Raw genomic sequence first — 19,551 nt, 5'->3', positions numbered from 1 at the left:
GAACCTACATATTTCTCTAGTTTCCCTCTTATGTCCACACCACCCACCATCCCTAACCCCATCCCATGTCCTATCCAAACTTATTTTTCTTTTATTCGTTCATGGGACGTGGGCATTGCTGGCTAGGCCAGCATTTATTGCCCATCCCTAAAAGCCCTTGAGTGGTGGTGAGCCGCCATCTTGAACTGCTGCAGTGCTTGTGGTGTAGGTACAACCATAGTGCTGTCAGGAAGGTAGTTCCAGGATTTCGACCTAAGGACAGTGAAGGAACGGCGATATTATTCCAGGTCAAGATGGTGCGTGGCTTGGAGGGGAACTTGCAGGTGGTGGTGTTCCCATGCTTCTGCTGCCCTTGTCCTTCGGGTGGTAGATGTCACAGGTTTGGAAGTTGCTGTCGAAGGAGCCTTGGTGAGTTGCTGCACTGCATCTTGTAGCTGGTACACACTGCTGCCACTGTGCATCGGTGGTGAAGGGAGTGAATATTGAAGGTGGTGGATGGGGTGCCAATCAAGTGGGCTGCTTTGTCCTGGATGGTGTCGAGCTTCTTGAGTGTTGTTGGAGCTGCACCCATCAAGACAAGTGGAAATTATTCCATCACACCCCTGACTTGTGCCTTGTAGATGGTGGACAGACATTGGGGAGACGAGAGGGGAGTTACTCGCTGCAGAATTCCCAGCCTCTGACCTGCTCTTGTAGCCACAGTATTTAAGTGGCTACTCCAGTTCAGTTTCATTGATAGCAGGGGATTCAGCGATGGTAATAGCATTGATCATGAAGGGGAGATGGTGAGATTCTCTCTTGTTTGAGATGATCATTGCCCAGCACTTGTGTGGCATGAGTATTATTTGCCACTTATCAGGCCAAGCCTGGATGTTGTCCCGGTCTAGCTGCATATCAACACGAGCTGCTTCAGTATCTGAGAAGTCGCAAATAGTGCTGAACATCGTGCAATCAGCGAACATCCCTATTTCTGACCATATGATGGAGGGAAGGTCATTGATGAAGCAGCTGAAGATGGTTGGGCCTAGGACACTACCTGAGGGACTCCTGCAGTGATGTTCGGGGACTGAGATGATTGACCTCCAACAACCACAACCATCTTCCTTTGTGCTAGGTATGACTCCAACCAGCAGAGAGTTTTCTCCCTGATTCCCATTGACTTCAGTTTTGCTAGGGCTCCTTGATGCCATACTCGGTCAAATGCTGCCTTGATGTCAAGGACAGTCACTCCCACCTCTTGAGTTCAGCTCTCTTATCCATATTTGGGCCAAGGCTGTAATGAGGTTAGGAGCTGAGTGGCCTTGCTGGAACCCAAACTGAGTGTCAGTGAGCAGGTTATTGCTGAGCAAGTGCCGCTTGATAGTGCTGTCGACGACACCTTCCATCACTTTGCTGATGATCGAGAATAGACTGATAGAGTTGTAATTTGTTGGATTTGTCCTGCTTTTTGTGCACAGGGCATACTTGGGCAATTTACCACATTGTCCAGGTAGATCCCAGTGTTGTAGCTGTACTGGAACAGCTTGGCTAGGGGCACGGCTAGTTCTGGGGCACAAGTCGTCGGTACTATTGCTGTCAAGTTGTCAGCGCTCATAGCCTTTGTAGTATCCAGTGCCTTCAGCCATTTCTTGATATCATGTGGAGTGAATCAATTGGCTGAAGACTGGCATCTGTGATGCTGGGAACCTCAGGAGGAGGCAGAGATGCATCATCCACTCGGCACTTTTGGCTGAAGATGGATGCAAATGCTTCAGCCTTGTCTTTTGCACTGATGTGCTGGGCTCCCCCATTGTTGAGGGTGAGGATATTTGTGGAGCCTCCTCCTCCTGTTAGTTGCTTAATTGTCCACCATCATTCACAACTGGATGCGGCAGGACTGCAGAGCTTAGATCTGATCTTTTCCACGCGATCCACTTCCTGTGCCTTGACCCCATTCGCACTAACCTGCTGACAACCCATTTCCTTCACCTCATCATGCTAGCTGACACTGTAAATGGTTCCTTCTTTTCAGGTACTGTCATGCTCCCTTTCAAAAGTGCCATTACCATCCCTCCCTTCAAATAAACCACCCGTCACCCCCTCTGTCCTTGCTAACTGTCACCCTATCCCCAACCTCGCTTTCCTCAACTTCCCAATCCTCTCCAAAGTCTGCAAACGTGTTGTTGTGTCCCAGGCGGTGGCGAGTAATCCAGAGCCCAGGCTAATTCTCTGGGGACATGGGTTCTACTCACACCATGGCAGGTGGTGAAATTTGGATTCAATTAATAAATCTGTAATTAAAAACCATTGTCGATAGTTGTAAAAAAAACAGAAGGGGTGACGCAGGGTTCTCGGTAGCGTTTCGCTGGAGGTCGAGACTCCCGTCGCCCAGATAAAATCCCGATCGTTAACTCTGTTTCTCTCTCCACTGATGCTGTCAGACCTGCTGACAAATTCCAACAATTTCTATTTTTATTTCACAAACCTCATTGTTCGTGTTATCTTGGTTATCTGGTAATTGTAAATTGGAAATTTCAGCAGAGGGAATAGTCATTCAAATCCCCCCCGACCGCAATGTTTTTCTGAACTAAATGTAAGTCCCCCTTGAAGGCTGGTTTTACTCAGCACCATTATCATCCTTTCTGCGTGGATCCTTTTATAACCTTTCAGTAATTATGCAGTCTCTACAGAATGCTGTCATTGCTTTAGCTACAATCATCACTTGCTCCAAACATTTCACATTCCAAGAAATCTCTGTGAAAAAGTTCTTTTTAATCCCCTCTTTCTGTAAATGTTTTTTACCCACAGATCCTGGCATTGTGTTTCTGATTTCCCAAGTGGAAATAATCGGCCTCTGTTTGCCTTATATGTCCCTTTTATTTGATGCAAATTCCTCACAAACGTCAGTTGGAGAGTTGGGGAGACAGTGGCATAGTGGTAATGTTACAGAACTAGTAATCCAGAGGCCAGACGAATGTCCTGGGGACACCGGTTCAAATCCCACTACGGCACTGGTGGAATTTAAATTCAATTAATTAACTACAAAAAAATCTGGAATTGAAAGTTGGTCTCATGAATGGTGCCATGAAACTATCATCGATTGTTGTAAAAACCCATCCAGTTCACTAATCCCCTTTAGGGAAGGAAATCTGCCGTCCTTACCTGGTCTTGCCTAAATGTGAATCCAGACCCACATCAATGACTCTTAATGCCCTCTGAAATGGCCTAGCGAGCCACTCAGTTCAAGGGCAATTAGGGATGGGCATAAATACTGGCCTAGCGAGCAATGCCAACATCCCACAAATGAATAAAAAAAATTTGTGCCCATCTTTCCCGTAACTCTATGTCTGAATCTCTCAAAATCAGTCTTCCAGCCCCAAACTCACCCCTAGGAACCTGCCTCCTTGAAACCCAGTCCAAAAACTCTCAATCCCCTTCAAACCCACTGCCCAACCTCACTCCCCGTAAACCCACTGCCCAGCCTCACACCCCGCAAACTGTGCCCAACCTCACTCCCTGCAAACCCAGTGCCCAACCTCACTCTTCACAAACCCAGTGTCCAACCTCGCTCCCCTCAAACCCAGTGCCCAACTTCACTCCCCGTAAACTCAGTGCCCAACTTCGCTCCCCTGCAAACCCAGTAGCCCTCAAAGCACTCTTCGCAATATCCCCTCTGTCCAACAAAAAGTTCTATTTATTTAAGCACAGTGAGTGTATTCTTAATGTCACTTTAAGGTCAAGGTTATAAGAAATAGATAAATGTTTTACTTACTGGGTAGGTTTGCTTCAAGTTCTGCAACTTCTAGTGGAAGAGAGAGACACAGGATTAATATCCAGTTGAAATTAAAAGTCCACATACAAAAAGAATAGTTAGCAGCGCAACTAACAACAAGATGTATGAACTGTTTACCAATCTCTCTCCAGATTTTGGCTCCCTAGTTTAATTCTCTGCCCAATTTCTGTTCTTCACCCCCCTCTCCCAGTTCCATGGCCACCAGCCAGATACCAGCTCTTCTCTGTCCTCAACCTCACCCTGGCCAGATAGTAGCTACTGATCAGAGAATCCACTGTAAAACTACAGGAGGTTCACAGCACAGAAAAAGGCTATCTGAACCACTGCCTGTGGCAAAGCATTCCAAGCGCCAACAACTCTCTGTAAAGAAATTTCTCCTAACCTCTCTGCTCACTACCTTGGTGATGATTTTAATTTTCTTCATGACTTGTACTCTTGTACTCTATGTCCATATTTATAAAACCTACAATATTGTTGCTATTTTTATGCTTTATCTATTTGTATATTCAGAGAACTTTGTACTTAACATCCTGGTCTTTCTTATCTTCCACACAGCCTGGTCCCACTCCCAACTTCAGTGAAATTAACAGCCTGAAGTCCAGATGAAAAACAAAGCTGAAGCAGTACAATAACTTGTATTTATATAGTGGCTTTAACGTAGTAAAATGTCCCAAGGCACTTCACTGGTGTATTATCAAACAAAATTTGACACAGAACCACAGGAGGAGATATTAGGACACATGACCAAAAACTTGGACAAAGAGGTCAGTTTTAAAGAGCGCCTTAAGGAGGAAAGCGAACTACAGAGGTAGAGAGATGTAGGGGAGGAATTCCAGAGCTTAGGTCTGAAGCAGCTGAAGGCATGGCCACCAATGGTAGAGTGATTAAAATCAGGGATGTGCAAGAGGCCAGAATTGGAGGAGGGCAGAGATCCAAGTGGCTTGTAGGACTGGAGAAGGTTACAGAGATAAGGAGGTGGGACCATGGAGGGATTTAAAAACAAGGATAAGAATTTTAAAATCAAAGTGTTGCTGGACTGGGAGCCAATATACGTCACAAGCACAGGGGTGATGGGCGAACAAGAGTGACGTACGAGTTATGATACAGGCAAGAGTTTTGAATAAGCTCAAGTTTACAGACGGTGCAAGGTGGGAGGCCGCCCAGGGAAAGATTGAAATCGCCGAGTCCAAAGATAACAAAGACATGGATGAGGGTTTCAGCAGCAGAGGACCAGAGGCAGAGGCTGAGACAGGCGATATTACAGAGGTGGAAGGAAGTGGCCTTGGTGATGGCGTGGATATGTCTGCGGAGGTGCCATCTATCGGGTGAGATGTTAAACCGAGGTCTCGCCTGCATTCTCAGGCAAATGTAAAAAACTCCCATGGCCCTATTTCGAAGAAGAGCTGGGGAGCTATCCCCAGTGCCCTGGCCAATATTTATCCCACAGCCAACATCAATAAAAACAGATTATCCGGTTATTATCACACTGATGTTTGTGGGAGCTTGCTGTGTGCAAACTGGTTGGCATGTTTTCTACATTACAATAGTGACCTCACTTCCAAAGTACTTCATTGGCTGTGAAGCGCTTTGGGGTGTCATGTGGTTGGAACTTCATTTCAGGGTCATATACAATACCAAAGCTGAGAACAGGTGATTCAACCTCAGAGAGTTGCCAGGGAGAGAGATGGAGTCAGTGGCCAGGGAAGAGTTTGTGCTCGAAATCGAAGAAAAGGGCTTCAATCTTCCTGATGTCTAATTGGAGAAAACTTTTGCTCATCCAACATTGGATGCCAGACAAGCAGAGTGACAAATCAGAGGGATAGAGGGGTTGAGAGAGTTGGTGGTGAGGTAGAAGTGATGGTGAGGCAGAGCTGGGTGTCACCAGCAAACATGTGGAACATTGAGTTTTCAGATGATGTCTCTGAGAGGCAACATTTGATGAGAAATAGGAGGGGCCCATGGATAGATCCTTGGGGTACTCCAGAGAAGCCACTGCAGGTGATTCTCTGACTACGACTGGATGGATAGGAGTCGATTGAGGAACTAAAGCTTTCCCCAGCAGAGCGAGTTACTGTAGGTACAGCCAGGCCTTGTAACTGTGGGCCTAGAATACATGCACAGAACAAATTTCCTTTTCATATATACACTACTTGATAACCAATAGTAATTCAGATCATCACAATTCCCCACAAATACAACTCAAAATTCCACTGACCTTGCGCCTTGGCCCAGCCCCTCTTCTCTGTCTCCATTCCTTGCCTGGCACTCCTTGCCTAGCTCCACCCCCCCGGCCCAGTCCTTCCTCTCCCCTGCCTGACCTGGCCACCTTCCCTGATAATAACCTACGCCACTTCAACACTTCTCCAGTCTGGGCAACATCCATTTACACCAACTATTTCCTTTCTATTCATGCTGCTACATTTCCTTTTACAGCATATTGCTTATGTTTTTTTATATAAAGTGTGACACTGTATCAAACATGTTCTGAAAATCCATATACATTATATTATTTGCATTCCAATTAGCTTTCCCACTTCTCAAATCCATGCTGTCATTCTTTGTAGAAACTTTGTATTTCTAAATGGTCACTAATTTTATCTTGCATTATGGATTCTAACAGTTTGTCCCCAGTTGAAAGGCTAACCGGTCCATGGTTAACTGGGACATAACTGTCCTACAACTTGCATGCATGAGGACTGATTAAGTATCAGCCGAGGCTCTCTTGTTGTGGTGTCGAGGCCCACTCCGGCAGCTTGAGCACAAAAATCTAGGCTGACACTTCAGAATCATAAAATCACAGAACTGTTACAGTGCAGGAGGCGGCTATTCGGCCCATCTTGTCTGCACCAGCTCTCCGAATGAGCAATTCACCTAGTGCCATTCCCCCGCCTGCTCCCCGTAACCCTGAACATTCTTCCTTTTCAGATAACAATCTAGATCCCTTTTGAATGCTTCAATTGAACCTGCCTCCATTACATTCTTAAGCAATACGTTCCAGACTTTAACCACTTGCTGCATGAAAATGTTCTTCCTCATGTCACTTTTGCTTCTTCCGCCAATTATCTTAAATCTGTGCCTTCTCTTTCTCAATCCTTTCACAAGTGGGAACAGTTTTTCCCTTTCTATTCTGTCCAGACACCTCATGATTTTGAATACCTCTATCGAATCTCCTCTCAGCCCTCTGTTCTCTAATTTATCCCTCAATCAACATCAATAAAAACAGATTACCCGGTCTTTATCACATTGGTGGAGCTTGCTGTGCGCACATTGGTTGCCGTATTTCCTACATTACAACAGTGACTGGAGTCAGTGACTAGGGAACAGAGTTTGTGCTCGAGATCAAAGAAAACGATTTCAATCTTTCCGATGTCTAATTGGAGAAAATGTCTGCTCTTCCAACATTGGACGCCAGACAAGCACAGTGACAAATCAGAGGGATAGAGGGGTTGAGAGAGCTGGTGGTGAGGTAGAGGTGATGGTGAGGCAGAGCTGGGTGTTAGGAAAACAGTCCTAACTTCTCCAATCTATCTTCATAACTGAAGTTCCTCATCCCTGGAACCATTCTTGTCAATCGTTTCTGTACTTTCTCCAATGCTTTCACATCGTTCCTAAAGTGCAGAACCCAGAACTGGAGGCAATACTCCAGCTGAGGCTGAGCTAGTGTCTTATACAAGTTCAACACAACCTCCTTGCTCTTGTACTCTATGCCCCTATTAATAAAGCCCAGGATACTATATGCTTTATTAACCGCTCTCTCAACCGGTCCTGCCACCTTCAATAACTTATGCACATATACCCCAGGTCCCTCTGCTCCTGTTCTACCCTTTATTTTATATTATCTCTCCGCTTTCTTCCTACCAAAATGAATTACTTCACATTTCTCCGTATTGAACTTCATCTGCCACTTGTCCGCCCATTCTAGACCAACTAGTCTGCCCATTCTAGACCAACTAGTCTATGTCCCTTTGAAGTTCTACACTATCCTCCTCACAGTTCACAATGCATCTAAGTTTCATATCATCCACATAATTTGAAATTGTGCCTGTACACCAAGGTCAGGAAAACCCGTGGAAAGTTTTGGGAACTGCAAGATCAAAGTCACCTGTTCCCTGAAGCATGCCATATTTAAGACATCATGTCTCATATTACTCATATATTGTACCCCAAAATGTTATCTTATGAAATCTAATTTACATTTGAATGAATCAATACTTTCTGCTTCCTCCATTTCCCTGTTCAGAGAATGTTTCATATCCAATGTGATCAGTGGGTGTCACCACTTACATTACACGATTCAGGACCAGATTATCAGGCTGATGGTTTCAGCCAATGAGCATGAAATCCTGCAGCCAGGAAGCTGCAATGGGATATCAGATTTCACGCACTTGGCATACAACTTCAGTAGTTACTGGTCAGCTCCAATCGCCAGCACCTGTCACACTGAAAGATATTTGTGCATTGTATTTCCCACTAAAACAGCAATGGTACACCAGTATATGAAATGCAACAAAGAAACACAAGATCAATCATGATGGTTATCCTAAGTGCTAGACACAGCACAAAATCCTTTCAAAATCAGTTTTCTAAAGCATTTTAAAAAGCAGACAGGAGATTGCACTTTTAATCAGATGTCCACAACATGATTTCGACAAGAAAAAAGCAAATCAAGAACTCTTTAAAGCACTTGCCACTACTGAAAGCCTAGACCTGTTAGCTAGTTCACCAAATGAATTCTGGAGGGTGAGGGTGCACTGTCGGAGGTCGTGGTCCACATTGGGACCAACGATATAGCAAGAAAGAGGGATAGGGTCCTACAGGCTGAGTTTAGGGAGTTGGGAAAGAGATAAGCAAGCAGGACAAAAGGGGTAATAATCTCCGGATTACTCCCAAGGCCATGTGCTAGTAAGTTTAGTATTAAGAAAATACACCAGATGACTGCGTGGCTGGAGAGATGGTGCAAGAGGGAGGGCTTCAGGTTTCTGGGGCATTGGGACCAGTTCTGGGGTAGGTGGGACCTGTATAAGATGGATGGTCTGCACCTGAACAGGACTGGGACAGATATTCTTGCAGGAAGGTTTGCTAGTACTGTTGGGGATGGTTTAAACTAGATTGGCAGGGGGATGGGAACCTGAGCATAGTCTTAGATAGGACAATTTCAGGGCAGGGAATAGGACACAGAAAATTAGCAAAATTGGCCAGGGATTCTAAAATACAGAAGAAGAAAAAGTTAAAAAGTGTGCAACACAGGAATTTGGCAGTGTTAAAGGGTATTTATTTAAATGCAAAGAGTATAGTAAATAAAACAGATGAGTTGAGATCACAGATAGACACATGGCAACACAATATCATTGCTATAACGGAAACAGCTTTAGGAGGGGCAAGAATGGCAGCACATCATCCCTGGATTTACAGTATTCAGGCGTGATATAGGGGGAGATAAAAAAGGGGGGGGGCGGTGTAGCATTATTAGTCAAGTGACCAATAACAGCTTTGAGGAGGGATGATATGCTCAATGAATCAAACGAGGCCATATGGGCAGAGCTCAGAAATAAAAAGGGGGCAGCCACGTTACTGGGAGTGTACTATAGACCCCCAAATAGTGAGAGGGAAATAGAGGAACAAATATGTAGGCAAATTTCTGAGTGCAATAACTTTAGGGAAGTGATGGTTGGGGATTTCAACTACCCCAATATCGACTGGGATACAAACATTGTGAAGGGTACAGAGGGGCACAAAATTCTTGAACTGCATTCAAGAGAACCTTTTTAGCCAGCAAATAACAAGCCCAACGAGAGGGGGCATAATTCTAGATTTAGTTTTCGGTAATGAAGCTGGGCAAGTACATGAAGTAACAGTGGGTGACCATTTTGGAGATAGTGACCATAATACAGTTAGTTTTAGCATAATCATGGAAAAGGACAATGATGAAATAGAAGCAAAGGTTCTAAATTGGGGGAAGGCAAATATTACAAAACTGAGAGGTGATCTGGCAAAGGTGGACTCGATACAGATTCTTGAAGAAAAATCAGTGGCAAACCAGTGGGAGGCATTCAAGAGCAAGATACTACAGGCACAGTGTAGGCATGTCCCCACAAAGATAAAGGGTGGTACTGCCAAATCTAGAGCCCCCTGGTTATCTAGAAGCTTACAGGGTAAGTTAAAGTAAAAAAAAAGCTTATGGTGATCACAAATATCTTAATACATTAGAAAGCCTAGAGGAGTATGGAAAGTGCAGGGGTGAAGTAAAAAAGGAAATTAGAAAAGCAAAGAGAGGACATGAAAAATTATTAGCAGGTAAAATCAAGGAAAAAACCTGAAGATGTTTTATCAGCACATAACTAAGGAAAGGGTAAGGCTTATCAGCAATATATAGGGGAACTTATGCGTGGATGCAGGAGATGTGGGCAGGGTTCTGAACGAGTTTTTTGTCTCTGTCTTCACAAAGGAGAGGGTTGATGCAGACATTGCAGTTAAAGAGGAGGAGTGTGAAATATCAGACAAGTAAAACGAGAGAGGAAGTGCTTGAGGGTCTGACACCCCTGAAAGTGGATAAATCGCCAGGACTGGATGTTTTGCATCCGAGGCTGCTAAAGGAAGCCAGGGATGAAATAACGGATGCATTGAGGATCATCTTCAAATCCTCACGAGATAAAAGCGAGGTGCCAGATGATTGGAGGTCTGCAAACGTTGTACCATTGTTTAAAAAGGGTGCGAGGGATAAGCCAGGTAATTATAAGCCAGTCAGTCTGACCTCGGTGGTGGGTAAATTGTTAGAATCTATTCTGAGGGACAGGATAAACTATCACTTAGAAAGGCACAGAATAATCAGGGATAGTCAGCATGGATTTGTTAAGGGAAGGTCATGTCTTACTAACTTGATTGAGTTTTTAGAGGAAGTAACAAGGAGGATTGATGAGGGTAGTGCGGTGTGGTTTACATAGATTTTAGTAAGGCATTTGACAAGGTTCCACATGGCAGACTGGTCTTTAAATTGAAAGCCCATGGAATACAGGGGAATGTGGCTGGTTGGATCCAGAATTGGCTTCGGGACAGGAAACAAATGGTAGTAGTCGACACATGTTTTTGTGAATGGAAAGCGGTTTCCAGTGGTGTTCCACAAAGCTCAGTATTAGGTCCTTGCTGTTGGTGGTATATATTATGATTTGGACTTAAATGTGGGAGGTATGATTGGGAAATTTGCTGATGACACAAAAATTGGCCATGTAGTTAATAGTGAGGAGGAGAGTCGTAGACTCCAGAATGATATCAATGTTTTGGTTGAGTGGGCGGAAAAGTGGCAAATGGAATTCAATCCAGAGAAGTGTGAGGTAATGCATTTGGGGAGGACAAATAAAGCAAGGGAATATACAATAAACAGGTGGAGATTGAGAGGGGTAGAAGAAGTGAGAGACCTTGGACTGCATGTCCACAGGTTCCTGAAGGTGGCAGGACAGGTAGATAGAGTGGTGAAGAAGGCATATGAAATGCTTTCCTTTATTGGCCGAGCTATAGAGGACAAAAGCAGGGATCTGATGCTGGAACTGTTTAAAATGCTGGTTAGGCCACAGCTGGAGTACTGCATGCAGTTCTGGTCACCACATTACAGGAAGGACATAATTGCTCTGGAGAGAGTACAGAGGAGATTTACAAGAATGTTGCCAGGGCTTACTGGTTGCAGCTATGAGGAAAGATTGGATAGGTTGGGGTTGTTTTCCCTGGAATTGAGGAGGCTGAGGGGTGACTTGATTGAGGTGTACAAAATTATGAAGGGCCTGTTTTCCCTGGCAGGGAGGTCGGTTAATAGGGGACCGACAGATTTAAGGTGTTGGTGCAAGGATTAGAGGGGGCATGAGGAAAAACCTTTTCACCCAGAGGGTAGCGGGTGTCTGGAATTCACTGCCAGGATCAGTGGTGGAGGCAGAGACCCTCAAATCTTTTAAAAGGTACCTGGATCTGCACCTAAGATGTTGAAACCTGCGGGGCTATGGACCAGGTGCTGGAAGGTGGGATTAGTTTGGGTGGATAGCTTATTCGGCCGGTGCAGGAACGATGGGCTGAATGACCTCCTTCTGTACTGAATGGCCTCCTTTTGTTCTATGTTCTAAATGCATGGCACAGCACTCACAGTCAAGTGGCAGGCAACTGTGCTTCCAGGTCGAATAATTAAACAAAACAGAATGCTTTCGTGTACTCCCAGCCTGTGGTAGCCATTTTCCACTTCAATAATCTCCCTCACATGTAACAAAGCCATTCATTGCACCTCCTCACACAAGGCAGCAGCTAACGGTTTGCTTTCATTCTCATGTTGGCAAGTCCCCTACTTACAGGTCACATTCAGCGATTAACTCAGCTCCTTTTAATGGGCTACACACAAACCATTTCTTATATAATCCTGGTTTTCAAATGGTTTCAAACACACTTCGGAAACTTTTCCACATTCCTTGCACAGATTGCCAATAATGCTATGCCTTGTTTAACCTAACAGCCCTCAAGCCCAGCTACAGGTGATTACTCCATGGAAACCACTGATCTTGCAAAGCCTTTTCATCTCATGACTCAGATACCATCTCTTCATCTGTACGATCAAAAGCTGCCTCCCTGAGCACAACATCCCCATAGGGAATGTTATGCAAACCGACTGGACCTCAACATGTGACATTATTTATGCCATTCAGTTGCCATCCCAAACTAATATAATTTGTTACCATGATGGAATTAACAACTATCTACAGACTCATCTCAGAGGGGTGTTTGCTGAACTGCTTGGATAAACCCCTTCCACACTAGGACATTTAATTGAATATAATTGTACATGTACAGAAAGAACACAGAGCAAAGCTTTTGTTTAATGGTTGGCATCTTTTGAACTGAGAACAGATCGTGACTTCCGTAAAAGAGCACCATGCTCCAATGCAGAGCTGTCAGGAGTGAGTCACATCACTGGAGTCAGACCATTAGCAATTCGGTGACGGCAGCTTCCTAATTTTTTTTTATTGTTTGACTCCTGCGCAAGCTGACGGCAGCATTCAGTATCAGAACAGATAACAATTTACTTCAAAATGTTATAGATTACATTGCACATTGCCAGAGGCATTCCAACTGAAATATTACAGAATCCAATAGTTGTATAGATTTTAAAAACACTTAAACATTAAGGGTTAGAACTTGGGTTGCCCTTTTTTTTGGCATGTGACTTGCGATTCATGACCTGCCTGCAACATGCTATCTACCTATTAAAGGGAGGCTGCACGCCTGTAATCATGGCTGATGGAAAATCATTTTGCAAGATTGGAAGGCAGTCTTAGTGGGCAAGGGAGAGGGTTCCTGCTTTAGTGACAATGCACTGGAGGCTCTGGTCACCGAGATGGACTCCAGGAAGGAGGCAATGTTCCCTGGATGGGAGAGAAGCCCTTAAGAAACAGGCTGAAGAGTGAATTAGAGCACATTGCCTGGGAAGTGAATGCCTGCAGTCTGGCATCATGGACATGGCAGCAAGGCAGGAAAAATATACAATGACCTCACAGGGGTGGTCAAGGTGAGTGAATGCATCCTCACAGTACATCTCACTCCCACCATGCTAATAACCTCTCACTCTGCTCAGTGCACCACACCCACTTCACTCACCCAGCAGCACTCAGGTCTCATGCCTAACATTCGCATACTCCACCTCAGACACACACATCTACCAATGCTGGCAGAATCACACCCAACCCTCCCTGCCTCCACACATCTCCAGCTATTCAGCTATGGCAGGCACATCACTCAAGCACAGTGTTACACAATCATGACACTCTGCCCTCTTTCTTGCAAGAGAAAGTTGCCCATAACACCAGGGAGAGGCAGATGACAGGAGGGAGGGCTCCACAACTCCACCCTATGAGCTCCTGGAAGAGATGTTACTCTGCATTATGTAGCGGAGGTAATGCAGCCTGTGGCATCTGGTAAAGCAGAGACTGTCCAGGATGATGGTAAGACAGCCTTATGCCCCTTTTTAACTCCCTCCTCACCTTCACCCTGAGATGTAGCATCAAGTGGAAGCTGAAGATGGTGTGACCATGGAGCTCCTACTTTCCTCCTCACCACCCTCCCTTCCCTTACCCCAACCCTCTTTTACTGCTTGTATCCTTTCAGGTACAGAAGAACTGTCATCCAGACAACCTCAGCAGAGGCAGGAGGAAGAGCAAGAGCTTCCCCATGAAATTGATGAGGATGCACCATCACTTGATCTTACTCTCACAACCAACAGCTCTGATACTGGCACTGTGAGAACCTTAGAGAGTAGTATAGAGTCAGAATCAGCACACTGAGAGTCACTGGGCACAGGCCGGAGAAAGGGTAGTTCGTGTGCCAGCTTCCCGGAGGATACAGGAGAATGCTGATAACAAACCTACTGCCCATCATCGTGTGCCATGCGCTACAAGAGAAATTGGGGAATGGCAGAAGAAAGCACAGGTTCAACTGGCTGGAAGGACAAATATGATTTTCCTTCCCTCAGACAAAGGATCTGGTCTCCAATCAGCACTTCCATCAAAAAATCAACTGGCCAATAAAGTGAAGTACATGTAGAAGTTCATAACAGATGCCGAGGGGGCAGGTGACCAGAGACAGGAAGCTGAGGCAAAGAAACGCTGCAAAGCCTTTCAAATGGCAAGAATCAAATTCAGATGAAAATCCACTGAAGCAATCTTCCTCCCAGCTCCACTGTGCAGCATTTTTGGAAAGTGACACACTGCTGGCAAGGTCGTTACATTAGATAACTAATTAAATGAATAAAACATGTACTACAAGAACCATAAGAGTACGCAGCGCAAAGGGAATATTCAGACCATTATATCTGCTGGCTCATTGCCAGGGCAGTTTAAAACTAATTTCACTCCCTCGCACAATCCCCATGACACTATTTTCCTCTGCTTCAAATATCCAGTTTCCCATTGAAAGATGCAATTGTCTCTACCGCAACCACTTTCTGTGACAAAGCATTGCACGCTCTAACAACCTTCCAGGTGAAGGAATTTCTCCTAACTTCTGCCTCAGGAGGATTTTAAATCAGTCTTTATCTCTATTAAAAGCATTTACAGCCAATGAGGTACTTTTGAAATGCAGTCACTGGTGTAATGCAGAAAAGCAAGGCATGCAAATTTACGCACAGCAAGCTCCCACAAACAGCAATGAGATAATGACCAGATAATCTGTTTTTAGTGGATGTTGATTGGGGGATAAATATTGGCCAGGACACCAGAGAGAACTCCATTGTTCTTCTTTGAATAGTTCCATGGAATCTTTTACATCCACCTGAGAGGGGAAACAGGGCCTTGGTTTAACATCTCATCTGAAAGACAGCACCTCCAACTGTGCAGCACTCCCTCAGTACTGCAATGAAGTGTTAGCTCAGATTATGGGCACAAGTTTCTAGAATGTGGTTTGAACCCACAACCTTCTGACTCAAAAGCGAGACTGCAATCAAATGAACAAAAGCTGACATCTTGTCCAGTTTTTAAAGTCTCTGATTAACTATAGTTTTGCACTCCTGGCATCATCCTAGTGAACCTGCACCGTACCTTCTCTATGACTTTGATGTCCTTTCCATAATAGAGCTCTCAAAGTTGCATGCATAACTCTAACTGCGGCTTAACCAATATTTATACATTTATTGTTAATTCTTTCCTCTTGTACTTTACGCCCCTATTTATAACCCAACTGCTGTTGCCCTTTTTTATGGCTTTATCTATCAACATTTGCACTTCCAGGGAATTGTATATTTGAACGCTAGGTCTCTTTGCACATCCACATCCTTCAGAGTCTCTGCTTTGCGTGTAAACATCCCTTTGCTTCCTCATTCCTCCCAAAATGTATTAACTTACACTAATCCACATTGAATTGCATCTGCCCATTCCATTAATCTATCTACTTAGCTTCAACAAGTCCGTGTGGCTGCCCTTTCTTAAACCTTGCATTTTTCAATGTTCAGTAATTGTAAATAAAGTTAGAATTTTACAGAAGTTACAACATGGAAACAGGCGTCCAGCCCAAATTGCCCGCCTTGGTGTTTAGCAGTCCTAGTCCCAACTGCCTACTCTGTCCAATTTTCCTTTATCCCTCGTTTCAACCTTTTATGCAGCCTATCCTACAGCAATAAACAACTTGAATTGATCTAGTGTCTTAATGTAGTAAAATGTCCCAATGTACTTTATAGGAGCATCAACAGATATAAATTTGACCCCAAGCCACAGAAGGAGGTATTAGAACAGATGACCAAAAGCTTGGCTAAAAAGGTAGGTTTTAAGAAGTATCTTAAAGGAGAAGAGGTAGAGAGGCAGAAAGTTTTAGAAAGGGATTTCCAGAGTTTTAGGGCCTAGGCAGCTGAAGGCATAAGCGCCAATAGTGGAGCGGTAAAAATCGGGGATGCAGTAGAGGCCAGGATTGGAGGAGCAGGGAGATCTTGGAGGGTTGTATGGCTGGAGAAGGTTACAAAGATCAGGATGAGCTCGTATTTACCAAGGGTTCAAGATGGGAGGCACAGCAGGCAAGCTTTGGAATAGTCGAGTATGGAAGTAACAATGGCACGGATAAGGATTTCACCAGCAAATAAGCTGAGGTATGGGCAGAGAGGGATATTATGGAGGTGGAAGTAGTTCATCTTAATGATGGAGAATATATGGTGTTGGAAGCTCAGTTCAGGGTCAAATGGAATGCCAAGATTGCCAAGTCTGGTTCAGCCTCAGACAATGGCCAGGGAGAGGGATGGAGTCTGTAGTTAGATAGGCTGGAGGATAAAGACAATGGCTTCAGTCTTCCCAATGTTTATTCTAAGAGTTGCCTAAACGTAAACTGGCAGGTCCCTGCACTTGGTGCAAGAGACAAAGCTGAATCATTCGCAACTATCTTCAGTTAGAAGTGCCGGGTGGATGATCCATCTCAGCCTCTTCCTGTGATTCTCAGCATCACAGAAGCCAGTCTTAAACCAGTTTGATTCACTCCACATTATATCAAGAAATAACTGAGTGCACTGGATATGGAAAAGACTATGGGCCCGAATAACATCCTGGCTATTGTGCTGTCGGCTTGTGTTCTATGCAGAACTAGCTGTGCCTCTAGTCAAGCTCCTCCAATTCAGCGACAACACTGGCATCTACCCAACAAAATGAAAAATTGTCTGGGTATGTCCTGTCCATAAAAAGGACAAATCCAATCTGTCCAATTACCGTCCCATCAGTCTGCTGTCAATCATCAGCAAAGTGATGAAAGGCGTCATCGACAGTGCTATCAAGCAGCACTGACTTACCAATAACATGCTCAGTTTGGGTTCCGCCAAGACCACTTGGCTCCAGACCTCATTACAGCCTTGGACAAAGGAACTGAATTCAAGAGCTGAGCTGACAGTGACTGCCCTTGACATCTAGGCAACATTTGATTGAACACAGTTTCAAGGAGCCCTAGTAAAATTGCAGTCAATGGGAATGAGAGGAAAACTCTCCACTGGTTGGAGTCATACCTAGCACAAAGGAAGATGGCTGTGGTTTTTGGAGGCCAATCATCGAAGCACAACAGCGAAAAGATCTGTCTATGCCCTTGACTATAAAGTTTCCTGCCATTGCCACTATTTTTCTTCCCAACTACACTAAGAGTGCTGAGTAACCTGTTACTGTAGGCCAGAGCCCTCCTTGTAAGCATGCCCTTTTTGCCATAAATCTACCTCATTGTGGTCCTGGATCTACACATAGGCTGAAAGAAGCCTCTCTATTACCTACTAGAAATTCCAAGCCATTAGTCACAAGATTCATCTCACTGCAACATTCCATGACTAAAGAAACATGAGGAAGATTTCACCCTTCTCAACCTGGTCCCATAGAACTGTGTCCAAGCTAGAGCTCGCATCATCAGCAGTAAATCACCAATCTGAAGCAACCAATTGCATTATGCCAATCTTTGTACAATTACACATTCTGGATAAAAGCCAAGATTTGGCCAGGTTAACTTCCTGAGGGCTAAGTGAGACGCTAGCTTGAAAGCTAGCAAAGAATGTTAAAACCAGTACAAGTTGATTTACCCGCATCTTACAATCTGCAACGTTACACGAAGCCACAACTCGCTCCATGTACTGTAGTGCAAAAATCTAACCTGCTCCTTATTCTTTACACCATGGGCTTCCAGAGCATCCAATATGCACATCACAAAGAAGCTGAAAAACCACCTCAAGCCACTGGTAGCAGTGAGACCCCTGGCAATTTTTAATTTCAGTTGCATTCTTCTTCACATGGATAGAAATCCCAGCTGTGCTCTGGAAAATGGAGGGCACATGTGCCTCAAACAGAATCCAATTCAGGATAGCTCCATGGAGAGTCTGGAGTTATTAATCGCTATTACCCTCCATCCCTGGAAATTATCCTGTGTTGTGACACCAAAATAACTAGACAAATTCCATTCTGCATTTCAAATAAAAGGCCAGGCTTTCAAGCCTTTTTCCATAATTTAGCCACAACATATGGATATGAACAACTTAGTTTTTGTATGTGTTGGCTCACAGATGGATATATTTCCCAGGAGTGCTAATACCATAAACAATTCTGAACTCCAGTGAACGGAGAAATGCTTTCTCAGGCTTCAAGGTTCCCACTGCCTTGTTTCCTCTGATTCTAAACTCCTACCATCCACCGGAGGGATGATCTTTGGCTGGGGGAAGGTTGCACAGGCCCTGACCACCCAAGTCTGAAATGAGAGTGCTGTGAAGGTGGGCACTCACTCATCATCCATACTCACAAAGCAGGAGTCACTCTATAGAGATCAGGAGGAGGAATCTGGCAGATTTTTTATGAATCAGTACCATGCTGGACAGTACAATTACCAACTAAAGGAGGAAAACTGTCCTGTACCATAAAGTATGATTTCCACCCTGTGACCATATGGTGTGGGGAGATCAGAGAGGGTGAACACAGACTGGATGCCTCTTGACAGCTAAATATGAACACTAAACACAATACAGTGCCTTTCATATCCTCAGGATATATACAAAATGACTTCACAGCCACTGCTTTAGTTTTCAAGTGCAGTCATTGTTGAAATGTTGCAAACATGGCAGCCCATGTATGCACAGCAAGGTCCCACAAACAGCAATGAGACAGCTGACCTGATCTGTTTTATTGACGTTGGTTCAGGAATTAATATCTGCCAGGTCACCAGGAGAACTCCCCGTTGTTCTTCAAGTTACATACAATACACAGCACAGAAACAGGCTATTTAGCCCAACTAGTCTGTGCTGGCATTTATACTCCATGAGTCTCCTTCCATTCCATCTACCTCATCTCAGCCTTTCAGCATATCTTTTTATTCTCTTTTCTCTCATGTACTTGTCTAGTCCCCTTTCAAATGTCTATTTCCTCAACTACTTCCTGCGATACTGACTTCCTCATTCTAACCACTCTTTGAATAAAGGAATTTCTCCTTATGTCCAGATTAGATTTATTAGTTACTACCTACTATGGCCCCTAGTGTTGGATTCTCCCACAAGCAAAGGTATTCTCTCCAGATGTAACTTGTCCAACCCATCATAATTTTGAAGACCATGATCAGGTCACCTCTAAGTCTTTTTTCTAAAGAAAAAAGCCCCAACCTGTTCAATCTTTCCCAGTTGCTGTAATCTCTCAGTTCTAGCAACATTACAATTGTTGCCATTCTTACTCGGGTCCAGACTCAGCTTAATATCTCATTCAAAAGACAGCACCTCTGACAGTGCTATCCCTCAATACTGCACTGAACTGTCAGCCTGGATAACATGCTCAAGT

The 19,551-nt window shown here is 44.3% G+C and overlaps 1 protein-coding gene across 5 annotated transcripts in view; it reads right to left on the bottom strand.

Moving 5' to 3' along the window:
• The window catches only part of ube2f (ubiquitin-conjugating enzyme E2F (putative)), a 163,652-nt gene that overhangs the window by 104,929 nt on the left and 39,172 nt on the right, over positions 1 to 19,551 (bottom strand). For all 5 annotated transcript variants that reach the window (XM_068035930.1, XM_068035928.1, XM_068035929.1 and 2 more), the window contains one exon: positions 3,752 to 3,781. In XM_068035930.1, the coding sequence (XP_067892031.1) occupies positions 3,752 to 3,781 (30 nt within the window). The remainder of the gene's footprint in view (positions 1 to 3,751; positions 3,782 to 19,551) is intronic.

Source organism: Heterodontus francisci, chromosome 7 (assembly GCF_036365525.1).
Source record: "Heterodontus francisci isolate sHetFra1 chromosome 7, sHetFra1.hap1, whole genome shotgun sequence".
In the NCBI taxonomy this organism is placed as follows: Eukaryota; Metazoa; Chordata; class Chondrichthyes; order Heterodontiformes; family Heterodontidae; genus Heterodontus; species Heterodontus francisci.
The sequence above is the reverse complement of the archived record's forward strand: the minus strand, read 5'-3'. Positions and strand labels throughout refer to the sequence as shown.